This window comes from Salvelinus sp. IW2-2015, linkage group LG14, assembly GCF_002910315.2.
Source record: "Salvelinus sp. IW2-2015 linkage group LG14, ASM291031v2, whole genome shotgun sequence".
NCBI lineage: Eukaryota > Metazoa > Chordata > Actinopteri > Salmoniformes > Salmonidae > Salvelinus > Salvelinus sp. IW2-2015.
In genome coordinates this window covers 36,115,207-36,128,423 of record NC_036854.1, presented here as the reverse complement: position 1 = coordinate 36,128,423, position 13,217 = coordinate 36,115,207, and the positions used below count along the sequence as shown (strand labels likewise).

At 43.9% G+C, this 13,217-nt stretch overlaps 1 protein-coding gene across 1 annotated transcript in view; it reads right to left on the bottom strand.

Annotated features, from left to right (window-relative positions):
* trpc1 (transient receptor potential cation channel, subfamily C, member 1) overlaps window positions 1–13,217 on the bottom strand; it is a 34,173-nt gene that overhangs the window by 17,800 nt on the left and 3,156 nt on the right. The window contains 7 exon segments of the mRNA XM_024000101.1: window positions 322–658; window positions 5,046–5,177; window positions 5,180–5,246; window positions 9,354–9,485; window positions 12,729–12,739; window positions 12,741–12,805; window positions 12,911–13,043. Coding sequence (XP_023855869.1) covers window positions 322–658; window positions 5,046–5,177; window positions 5,180–5,246; window positions 9,354–9,485; window positions 12,729–12,739; window positions 12,741–12,805; window positions 12,911–13,043 — 877 coding nt within the window.

The following is a 13,217-nucleotide window of genomic DNA, read 5'->3' as shown; positions in this document are numbered from 1 at the left end:
GGAAGGACAGGAGAGGAAGGAGGGGCAAGGAGAGGACGGGGACAACGGCCAGGGAGAGGAGGGACAGGGCCAGGCCAGGAGAAGAGGGGGGAGAGGAGAGGAGAAGAGGGGAGAGGAGACGGGGAGGAAGGGGGAGTGCGAAGGAGGGAAGGGAGGAGGGGAGGGAGTAGAGAAATGGAGGAGGACATGAGAGGAGGGGAGGGGAGGGGACAGGAGCGGAGGGGAGGGAAGGGGAGAGGACACTAGAGGAGGGGAGATGAGAGGGAAGAAGGGGAGAGGGCAGGAGAAGAGGAGGGGAGAGGAGATGGAAGGACGTCTCACCTATGATCCAGAGTATGAGCAGGTAGTCGATCATCTCCAGGGCAGGACCCATGGTGTTCTTCTTGCCCTCGTTATACACCAGAGAGTACAGGTTGATGAGCAGGAGGAAGGTGAAGTAGGAGGCACTGTGTATGATGAACTTGACAAAGGGCGTGTGGATGATATGGCCCACGCGGGAGCGCGGCACCACTAGGTAGCACAGGGAGAGCAGCGGCCACAGCACCGCCACGCTCAGTACCGTGGACATCTTCAGACACGTGTGTTTACGCCGGTAGCTGGCCGTCTCGCCGAACCAGACGGTGTTGAGGAACTGCTGGCAGTTGGACTGGGCCACAAACTGGAGGGGGTGGGGAGGAGGTGGTGCCATGCAGGGACAGTAGGAGGCGCCACAGAACAATGATGTGGATGGAGATGTAGGAGTCAACAGGGAAACAAAGAGAGAAGAAGTAAAGGGTTATTCAGAATGGTAATTCATTCCAGAATACGGTACATGCACATTGTCAACAGTGTGCTTGCTTATCACGTGTCTTGCCTTGGATTTGTTTTCTGTGGAAAACTGTACATGATCCCATCTTTATGGTTTGTTCCCAGTCATAACAAACGGTACTAATGTTATCCTCTGTGATCACATACCACCACTGACACAAAACAGAAATAGGAGGCATGTTTATCAAACACAGATTCATCAAGGCTATGAAGAGAAAGTGTTTAGGGCTCTGCTGCACAAGTTCTCTCTCTCCCTCTCTCTCTCTCTCTTTCTTTCTCTATCCCTCTTTCTTTCTCTCTTCCAGGTTCTGGTACTAGAGGAGCTCTTATTAGCATAATTTATCAATGTGAGACAGAATGGTAGCAGCATGCTCGAGCCTCACTGTGATATAAAATATAAATCCAAACACAACCTGCCAGGCTGAGCAAGCACAGTTATAAATAAAAGAACAGCTTCAAACATCCACCCTCATAACAGTCTGTCTCTGCCTCTCTGTCTCTGCTCTGGTCTGAGCTGGTCCTGTCCTCGGTTGGATGTAGCCTGGAGAGACCATAGCTAAATCAGGGTCATATTTCCACCAGACAACTACAGGAAAAACAGATGTTGTGGACTTCCCGTTTTATGTATGATGAATAGTCATTCATAATTCACTATAATCACCCTCTTTACCTAGCAGTCTGCTATTGTCTGTGTAGGCTACAACTAGCAGTCTGCTATTGTCTGTGTAGGCTACAATAAAACAGCCCAAACTGTTCACATGATGTATGTTCTGTATATATAGAAATATAAATGATGCCTGCTATAAAAACAGTGCTTTCAACTGTCAACGATTTCCACCTATTCATCATTTTTTATTTGTTTAGCCTAGCGCTGTATGCTAATGCATTTGAGGGAGTGGTCCCTCCCTCCCTCATCTCTTTCTGCTTCTATATGATGGACACTATGAGCCTCTTATGTCAAGTGTTATTGACGCGTTGTGGTTGCAGGTTCACTTGGCACATCTAAAACTCTTTCTTTAGCGGAGATTCTATAGGCCACCAAGTGCTAACGGTCAGTATCTAAATAATATGTGTGAAATGCTTGATAGTGTATGTGATGTAAAAAGAGAGGTCTACTTTCTTGGGAACCTGAATATTGACTGGTTTTCATCAAGCTGTCAGTATCTAAATAATATGTGTGAAATGCTTGAAAGTGTATGTGATGTAAAAAGAGAGGTCTACTTTCTTGGGAACCTAAATATTGACTGGTTTTCATCAAGCTGGAAGCTTCTCACTGTAACCAGTGCCTGTAATCTGGTTCAGGTTATTAATCAACCTACCATGGTGTTTACAAACACTACAGGAACAAGATCATCCACATAATATATCTGTCACGTTCCTGACCTATTTTTATGTTATTTTGATTATGTTTAGTTGGTCAGGGCGTGAGTTGGGGTGGGCATTGTATGTTGTGTGTGTTTTGTTTAGTCTATGGGTGTTGTATTGTGTATGGGATAGATAATTGTGAGGTTGTCTAGTTATGTCTATGGCTGCCTAGATTGGGTCTCAATCAGAGACAGCTGTCATTCATTTGTCTCTGATTGGGAGCCATATTTAAGGTAGCCATAGGCAGTAGGCTTTTGTGGGTAGTTGTCTTGTTTAACGTTTGTTGCTTGTCTGTGCACTTGCGTTATTTAGCTTCACGATCATTTGTTGTTTTTTTGTTTGTTTGTATAGTGTTTTCGTTTCATGTTCATCTTCGTTCATTTATTAAAAGAAGATGGCTTATTTTCCTCATGCTGCGTTTTGGTCCGAATCTCTTCCACACGATCGTGACAATATCAATCACATTTTATTTTATTTGTATTTATTTTTTCCCTTTTTCTCCCAAATTTCATGGTAACCAATTGGTAGTTGCAGTCTTGTCTCATCGCTGCAACTCCCGTACGAACTTGGGAGAGAATAAGGTCGAGAGCCATGCATCCTCCTAAACATGACCCCACCAAGCCGCACTGCTTCTTGACACAATGCCCGTTTAACCCGGGAAGCCAGCCGCACCACTGTGTACACTTGGCGAACGTGTCAGCGTGCATTACACCCGGCCCACCACAGGAGTCGCTAAAGCACGATGGAACAAGAACATCCCTGCCAGCCAAACCCTCCCCTAACCCAGTCGACGCTGGGCCAATTGTGCACCGCCCCATGGGTCTCCCGGTCGGCAGTGACAGAGCCTGGACTCGAACCAGAATCTCTAGCAGCACAGCTAGCAACTGCGATGCAGTACCTTAGGCCACTGCACCACTCAGGAGGCCACATCGATTCACATTTTTACTAATACTGTAGAACCTTGTTCTAAAGCTGTATCCGTACCTATTGGATGCAGTGATCACAATACAGGAAATGCCAACAACGAACAGTGGGCCATTGTACTCATGCATAAAAAACTAATAATGAAAGAAAAGCATTGTAAATTTGAATTTTGTCAAGATAGTGTGGGAGAGTTGGATTTTTTTTTGTAATCGATCAATAATGACAAGCCTCCTGGCATTGACAACTTAGATGGAAAGCTACTGAGGATGGTAGCTGACTCTATAGCCACTCCTATCTGTCATATCTTTAATCTGAGCCTAGAGGAAAGTCTTTGTCCTCAGGCCTGGAGGGAAGCCAAAGTAATTCCACTACCCAAAAGTGGTAAAGCGGCCTTTGCTGGTTCTAACAGCAGACCAATAAGCTTGCTGCCAGCTCTTAACACTGTTGGAAAAAATTGTGTTTGCTATTTCTCTGTCAACAAAACAAACCACAGACTTTCAGCATGCTTATAGAGAAGGGCACTCAACATGTACTGCACTGACACAAATGACTGATGATTGGTGTAAAGAAATTTGTAATAAGAAGATTGTGGGAGCTATACTGTTAGATTTCAGTGCAGCCTTTGATATTATTGACCATAACCTGTTCTTGAAAAAATGTATGTGCCATATCGTGGATTCAGAGCTATCTATCTAATAGAACTCAAAGGGTTTTCTTTAATGGAAGCTACTCTAATGTCAAACATGTAAAGTGTGGTGTACCGCAGGGCAGCTCTCTATGTCCTCTACTCTTTTCTATTTTTACCAATGACCTGCCACTGGCATTAAACAAAGCATGTGTATCCATGTATGTTGATGATTCAACCATATACGCATCAGCAACCACAGCTAATGAAGGCACTGAAACCCTTAATAAAGAGTTGCAGTCTGTTTTGGAATGTGTGGCCAGTAATACACTGGTCCTGAACATCTCTAAAACTAAGAGCATTGTATTTGGTACGAATCTTTCCCTAAGTTCTAGACCTCAGCTGAATCTGGTAATGAATGATGTGGCTGTTGAACAAGCTGAGGAGAATAAATTACATGGCGTTACCTTAGATTGTAAACTGTCATGGTCAAAACATTTAGATTCAATGGTTGTAAAGATGGGGAGAGGTATGCCTGTAATAATGAGATGCTCTGCTTTTTGACACCACACTTTTGTCTTATCTTGATTATTGTCCAGTCGTGTGGTTGAGTGCTGTAAGGAAAGACCTAGTTAAGCTGCAGCTGGCCCAGAACCGAGCGGCACGTCTTGCTCTTCGTTGTAATAAGAGGGCTGGTATAAATACTAAACATGCCAGTCTCTCTTGGCTAAGAGTTGAGGAGAGAATGACTGGATCACTTCTTCTTTTTATAAGGAACATTAATGTGTTGAAAATCCAAATTTTTTGCATAGTCAACTAACACACAGCTCTGACACACACTTACCCCACCAGACATGCCACTAGGGGTCTTTTCACAGTACCTAAATCCAGAACAAATTCAAGAAAGCGTACAGTATTATATAGAGCCATTAACTCCGTTCCATCTCATATTGCTCAAATAAACAGCAAACCTGGTTTCAAAAAACATATGAAGCAACCCCTCACGGCACAACGCCTCTCCCCTATTTGACCTAGATAGTGTGTGTATGTATTGATATGTAGGCTACGTGTGCCTACATATCTGTCCTTGAGCTGCTGTTGTCTATTAATGTTCTGTATTATGTAATGTTTCATGTTTTGTGTGGACCCCAGGAAGAATAGCTGCTGCTTTTGCAACAGTTTATGGGGATCCTAATAAAATACCAAATACCTAGGGTTGCAAAATTCCCAGGTCTGGGAATCTTCCAAGGAAGGATTTCTGGAAAACTTTAGAAGAATTACCTGAACATACTGGTACTTGATGGCCAGTTATTTTGAGTCTCACCTCTTTCTGGTTGTACTTGATAGCTAGTTTGAGCCGGCTGAGGTTCATGCGTTCCTCCATCAGGCCTCTCTTGTCCACCGTGACTTCGTTGGCCGTGTGGTTGAGGATCACCTCCAGCTCCCTGGAGTTACAGTACTTGCCTGGGCCAGGAGGTCCTTAGCAAACATCTTACACTGCTTAGCTAACTCCTCATAGTCATTCCTGGAACCATGAAGAGGAGAGGAGAGGAAAGTGGGAAGAGGAGAGCAGAGGAGAGCAGAGGGGAAAAGGAGGGGAGAGGGAGAGGGGGAAGAGGAGGGGAGAGGGGGAAGAGGAGAGGGGAAGAGGGGGAAGAGGAGAGCAGAGGTGGAGAGGGAGGAGGGGAAAAGAGGAGAGGAGAGGGGGAAGAAGAGAGGAGAAGGGCAAGAGGAGAGGGGAAAGAGGAGAGCGGGAAGAGGAGGAGGAGAGGTGAGGAGAGGGGGAAGAGGATGAGGAGTGGGAAGGAGAAGGGAGGAGGAGATGAGAGAAGAGGAGGAAGACATAGCAGCTCTTTCAGTAGTTCCAATTAAACTACTGAAAGAGCTGCTTCCTGTGCTTGGCCCTCCTATGTTGAACATAATAAACGGCTCTCTATCCACCGGAAGTGTACCAAACTCACTAAAAGTGGCAGTAATAAAGCCTCTCTTGAAAAAGCCAAACCTTGACCCAGAAAATATAAAAAACTATCGGCCTATATCGAATCTTCCATTCCTCTCAAAAATGTTAGAAAAAGCTGTTGCGCAGCAACTCACTGCCTTCCTGAAGACAAACAATGTATACGAAATGCTTCAGTCTGGTTTTAGACCCCATCATAGCACTGAGACTGCACTTGTGAAGGTGGTAAATGACCTTTTAATGGCGTCAGACCGAGGCTCTGCATCTGTCCTCGTGCTCCTAGACCTTAGTGCAGCTTTTGATACCATCGATCACCATATTCTTTTGGAGATTGGAAACCCAAATTGGTCTACATGGACAAGTTCTGGCCTGGTTTAGATCTTATCTGTTGGAAAGATATCAGTTTGTCTCTGTGGATGGTTTGTCCTCTGACAAATCAACTGTACATTTCAGTGTTCCTCAAGTTTCCGTTTTAGGACCACTATTGTTTTCACTATATATTTTACCTCTTGGTGATGTCATTCGTAAACATAATGTTAACTTTCACTGCTATGAAGATGACACACAGCTGTACATTTTGATGAAACATGGTGAAGCCCCAAAATTGCCCTCGCTGGAAGCCTGTGTTTCAGACATAAGGAAGTGGACGGCTGCAAATGTTCTAATTTTAAACTCGGACAAAACAGAGATGCTTGTTCTAGGTCCCAAGAAACAAAGAGATATTCTGTTGAATCTGACAATTAATCTTGATGGTTGTACAGTCGTCTCAAATAAAACTGTGAATGACCTCGGCGTTACTCTGGACCCTGATCTCTCTATTGACGAACATATCAAGACTGTTTCAAGGACAGCTTTTTCCATCTACGTAACGTTGCAAAAACCAGAAACTTTCTGTCCATAAATGATGCAGAAAAATTAATCCATGCTTTTGTCACTTCTAGGTTAGACTACTGCAATGCTCTACTTTCCGGCTACCCGGATAAAGCACTAAATAAACTTCAGTTAGTGCTAAACACGGCTGCTAGAATCTTGACTAGAAATAAACATTTGATCATATTACTCCAGTCCTAGCCTCCCTACACTGGCTTCCTGTTAAGGCAAGGGCTGATTTCAAGGTTTTACTGCTAACCTACAAAGCATTACATGGGCTTGCTCCTACCTATCTTTCCGGTTTGGTCCTGCCGTACATACCTACACGTACGCGACGGTCACAAGACGCAGGCCTCTTAACTGTCCTTAGAATTTCTAAGCAAACAGCTGGAGGCAGGGCTCTCCCCTATAGAGCTCTATTTCTCTGGAATGGTCTAGCTACCCATGTGAGAGACGCAGACTCGGTCTCAACTTTTAAGTCTTTATTGAAGACTCATCTCTTCAGTATGTCCTATGATTGAGTGTAGTCTGGCCCAGGAGTGTGAAGGTGAATGGAAAGGCACTGGAGCAACGAACCACCCTTGCTGTCTCTGCCTGGCCGGTTCCCCTCTCTCCACTGGGATTCTCTGCCTCTAACCCTATTACAGGGGCTGAGTCACTGGCTTACTGGTGCTCTTCCATGCCGTCCCTAGGAGGGGTGCGTCACTTGAGTGGGTTGAGTCACTGACGTGATCTTCCTGTCTGGGTTGGCGCCCCCCCTTGGGTTGTGCTGTGGCGGAGATCTTTGTGGGCTATACTCGGCCTTGTCTCAGGATGGCAAGTTGGTGGTTCAAGATATCCCTCTAGTGGTGTGGGGGCTGTGCTTGGCAAAGTGGGTGGGGTTATATCCTGCCTGTTTGGCCCTGTCTGGGGGTATCGTCGGACGGGGCCTCAGTGTCTCCCGACCCCTCTTGTCTCAGCCTCCAGTATTTATGCTGCAGTAGTTTATGTGTCGGGGGGTTAGGGTCAGTCTGTTATATCTGGAGTATTTCTCCTGTCTTATCCGGTGTCCTGTGTGAATTTAAGTATGCTCTCTCTAATTCTTTCTTTCTTTCTCTCTCTCGGAGGACCTGAGCCCTAGGACCATGCCTCAGGACTACCTGGCCTGATGACTCCTTGCTGTCCCCAGTCCACCTGGCCGTGCTGCTGCTCCAGTTTCAACTGTTCTGCCTGCGGCAATGGAACCCTTACCTGTTCACCGGACGTGCTACCTGTCCCAGACCTGTTGTTTTCAACTCTCTAGAGACAGCAGGAGCAGTAGAGATACTCTGAATGATCGGCTATGAAAAGCCAACTGACATTCACTCCTGAGGTGCAGCATTGCATGCTGTTTGGGGTTTTAGGCTGAGTTTCTGTACAGCACTTTGAGATATCAGCTGATGTAAGAAATACATTTTATTTTATTTTATTTGACGATGATGAAGAGGAAGAACAGGAAGAAAAGGAGGAAGAGTGGGTGTCAAAGACACACAGAATGAGCAAAACGGCTGAAAGCTGAAATTCGTAGCTGCGAAACTGCTATGTCCGTTTTGGATATTACAAAAACAAAGAAGTTACTGCAAACAACAAATACATTTTCCCCCTCTGACGTCATTGCAGGTGTGACTTTTTTTAGCACAACGCTGGATGCTCCTCTCCTCCGTTTCATTAACAAAACAAAAACAATAACAAAGGTGCTCGTGTGAACAGTGGCGCTGTTTCCCCCTTTACGTATTCCAGCTTTAAGTAATATAATTTCATTGAATTTATTTAGCCAGGATAGTCCAATCAGTAACACCTGTCAGTCTTTTAGCTTCAGTTAATTGAGAAACTAGTAGCTATGCAGAGTGGAATCTGAAAGATCCCTTATACCCATACATCCAGCCATAAACCAGTCATAGGACAGAAACACAGCCCTTATAGAAGGCTATAGAAGGCAGTGGTGGAAAAAGTACACAACTATCATACTCACCCAGTAATATACTACTTCAGTAAAAGTCTAAAGGTGTTTGGTTTTAAAAATACTGAAGTATCAAAAGTATCCTTATATTAAGCAAACCAGACGGCACATATTTATTTACTGGTAGCCAGGGACACACTCCAGCATCATTTACAAAGTCCGCCAGATCAGAAGCAGTCGGGATGACCAGGGATGTTATAAGTGCGTGGATTGTACCATTTTCCTGTCCTGCTAAGCATTCAAAATGTAACGAGTACTTTTCGGAGTCAGGGATGGAGTATGGAGTAAAAAGTACATTATTTTCTATAGGAATGTAGTGAATTAAAAGTCAAAGATGTCAAAAATATAAATAGTAAAGTACAGATACCCCAAAAACTACTTAAGTAGTACTTACTTTAAAGTATTTTTACTTAAGTACTTTACACCACTGATGGAAGGAAGCCTTTGAGCAGGGTTCCCCAACTGGCAACCCCCCCAATCTTCATTGTTGGACATAAAAGACTGTAAAAAACACCAGGAAACCAGCTCCAAGTGATTTTAATTTTGGAAATCTGTTTCAATTTATTCTCACGCACAATAGAGAGACTTGCATGTGTTTGTATACAAATGTAAGGAAGGTTTGAAATAAAATATTATCTGTTTATCTGTTTATTATCTTCTTGCGGCCTCCCGACCATCCGATTAAGATATATATATATATATTATTTTAAGTTGATGATCCCTGCCTTTGAGTGTCCTGCTAGAAGCTCTCACCTGAACTCACCTGATGTTTGTGTGTGTGTGTGTGTGTGTGTGTGTGTGTGTGTCTGTGTGTGTGTGTGGCGTACCTGAACTCCACCTCGACCAGGCTGAGCTCCCTGAGGTCTGCACTCAGCTCAAAGGCCCTGAGGATGGGGTCCTCCTCGGTCAGCATAATCAGAGACGGGCTGGCCAGGCACCTGTAGATGTCCAGACGAAACCTGGGGGGTTGGTAGGGGAGCCAGGGAGGGAGGGCGGTGAGAGGAGGTTGAAGTAAGGAGGGAGAGAGTTGTGGGAGAAGGAGGTAGGAAGGGAATGAAAGATGAAGATAAGGAGAAAGGAAGGAGACAGGGAGAAAGAAAGCAAGAGGGAGGGAAGAGTAGGTGGAGGGAGGGAGGGAGGGAGGGGGAGATAGAGGAAGGGAGAGAGAGACAGAGAGAGAGAGAGAGAGAGAGAGAGAGAGAGAGAGAGAGAGAGAGAGAGAGAGAGAGAGAGAGAGAGAGAGAGAGACAGAGAGAGAGAGAGAGAGAGAGAGAGAAGACAAGAGAGTCACAAAGCTGTTTCTAAAAGTTTACATCATTTGACTTCTTGTTCCTTGTTCTGTACCTATTTAAAACTCCTTGTTCCTTGTTCTGTATCTATTTAAAACTTATTCCCATCGACATGCTGTTGTGATCTGTGTGCTGATTCACAGTGGGCTGTGTGGGAGGCTTCTGTCATACAGTTAGAATATAAACACCAAGCAGAACATAGCATTGATTCCTGCTAATACTTCTAAACAGAAACCCAGAAATTGTCCTATTGCTTCAAAGATAAGAGTGCTAAGTTTTTCCTAATGTCTGTGTAAGACAAGTCATCCAGCTCTGGTCAGTGGAGTCAGTCATTGTGTCCAAAATGGAGGGTTGGGTAGGTTACTTTCTAAATGCAGTCCATTACAGTTACTAGTTACCTGTCCAAAAGTGTAATCAGTAACATAACTTTTGGATTACCCAAACTCAGTAATATAATCTGATTACTTTCAGTTACTTCTAGATTATATTCCCTTTAAGAGGCGCAAAGTAGCATTTTTCATAATTACGGTAATCTTGTTCTGGAGGCAGCTCTGCAGAGTTTTAAACCTAACCTTAACTCTAACATTAACCACACTGCCAACCCATAATGCCTTACCCTACCTTAAAATAAGACCAAAAAGCAACATTTTGTTTTCATACATTTTTACAATATTGGCAATTTTGACTCTGCTGCTGGCCCATCTAGAGGAAACTTCTCGGTTCTAAATCAAGGACAAGACTCATCCCAATAAATGTCAACCTGTTTAAAAGGCATTAGAAGAAGACAAAAATGAATATTACCAATTGAACGACATCCATTGCAGGATAAATCAATGTTAGAGTTTACGTAGCTGGCCATAAATGGATGTTGCATTTTACTTTAAGGTTTGGTTATGTAGGCTTCTTCTAACCCATTGCTCTCTACTACAGATAATAATACGATTAGGTTTTATTAAAATAAAAAAACAATCTGTCAGATTTCCAGTCATTCCAATTCATTTAATACCCATTGATCTTCAAAAGTAAGACTTGGAAATATGGAAATATAGATAAGCCAAATTGTTTAACCTGAGTGTAACCCTAAAAGTAAGAACTAATTAGCCTACCTTGTTGTTTATGATTTTGTTGTCATGGAAGAGAGATTGGGCTCATTGATTTGAGTTGAAAAATAAATGCTGCTCTCGGAATGGCATGCCTTGAATACAGAGGTTTACATGTTTGTTGGTGACACTTTGATATCTTGATAATTTGCAGCTGTCTAAGTCTATCAAAAGTCTGCGAGTTTGAGCATGTGTCTTGATTGAGGAATAAAAGCTCCACTCGTGGTCTTCTTAAATTAAACCTGTTTTTGACAGTATGGAGCACAATACCAAGGTGGAGTTTAGAAGGGAGGAACTTTTATTCCATAGGCTGGGATCCGCACTATGCGGCTATTGCAAGAGCGCATTTTATTCTGGCTGTCCAAAGGGGCATATTCATTACGCCAATTCTGTTGCAAAACATTTCTTAAACGTAAGTGAACGGAATGAAAAGGGGTGAGACGTACCTGAATTTGTCCAAAATAAACTCACATTTTTATCTGTTTTCTTCTGTTTGGTTCTTCAACAGTAAACGGTTTCCTTAATGGATACACCCCCAGTCGCAAAAACAACGATTGATAGGCATCTAAAACTTCTTCAATTCGACTATTATTAGGTTCAAATACACATACACTGAGTGTACAAAACATTAAGAACACCTGGTCTTTCCATGACATAGACTGACCAGGTGAATCCAGGTGAAAGCCATGATCCCTTATTGATATCACTTAAATCTACTTTAATCCGTGTAGATGAAGGGGATGAGACAGGTTAAAGCATTTTTAAGCCTTGAGACAATTGAGACATGGATTGTGTATGTGTGCCATTCAGAGGGTGAATCGGCAAGACAAAATACTGTATTTAAGTGCCTTTGAACAGGGTATGGTAGTAGATGCCAGGAGCAACGGTTTGAGTGCGTCAAGAACTGCAATGCTGCTGGGTTTTTTGCGCTCAACAGTTTCCCGTGTGTATCAAGAATGGTCCACCACCCAAAGGACATCCAGTCAACTTGAAACAACTGTGGGAAGCATTGGAGTCAACATGGGCCAGCATCCCAGTGGATTGCTTTTGACACCTTGTAGAGTTCATGCCCTGATGAATTGAGACTGTTCTGAGGGCAAAAGGGGTAGAAACTCAATATTTGGAAGGTGTTACTCATGTTTTGTACACTCTGTGTACATCTGTGAACAGCCATCCACATTCACAACATCCACAATTCGTAAGGTGCAAATAGCTGAATGAGAGAGCAGCAGTGTGATTCACATCATTGTGCTATGTAGCCTAGATATCAATAATACATGATATCCATATTGCCTGTAGGCTACACCACTGCTGTAGTCCTTACCTCCCAGTGTTTATTAAAGTTGGATAATCTTTGGGGAAGGACCTACTAGTGGCCGGCGATTTTATTGCAGGGAAACTGAAATCCGTTTTACCTAATTTCTACCAACATGTCACCTGTGCAACTAGAGGCTAACCCTGCCTAAATGGCACGCTGTTCCTTATATAGTGCACTACTATATAGGGGAGTCCTATGGGCCCTGGTCAAAAGTAGTGCACTGCATAGAGAATAGGGCGCCATTTCAGATGCAGCCAGTCAACCCTGAAAAGGGAGATGATGTATGTTGGGGGATGTATGTAGTGAATACTTACTTGGCTATTCAATCCTTCCAGAGAAAGAGAGAGAGAGGAGAGTGGGTGGTGTGTGTGTGTGTGTGTGTGTGTGGTGTGTTGTGTGTGTGTTTTGTGTGTGTGTGTGTTGTGTGTGTGTGTGTGTGTGTGTGTGTGTGTGTGTGTGTGTGTTGTGGTGTGTGTGTGTTCTACAGGATCTTACCTGGAGTGCCGTGAGGCTGTCCTTCTTGTTCTTGGCATTTTTTACAGAGACAGTACACCGTCGCAGCAGCAAATCCGCAACCAAGCCAAGCTGACGGCACACCAGTAAGTAGACCGCCCTAGGAGCCACTCCCGCGAGGGTAGATTCTCAGCGTGGTACCGACATCTCTGAGCCCAACGTGAGGCCTGGGCAGGAGATATCCTGCTTCAGCACATGGTCAGTATCTCATAGTTTGTTCCTATGGGCCGCCAGGATCACTGGCGCCACGTCCATGGTGGTGGAGTACTCAGGGTTCTGGATCCGCTGCATCAGTTTCTGACAGAGAGGAAAGGAGAAGAGACTTGTTGTTATTGATGCCGTCTTTAATCCTCTAAAAGCATTCAGTTGTCCTGATAATGTCTTGTACTTTTCCCTCTAAAATACAGGGTCAGGACAGTCACTTGGCTGTGGCAGGTAATAATCAATTTTATTTTCATAATACAATTGTGG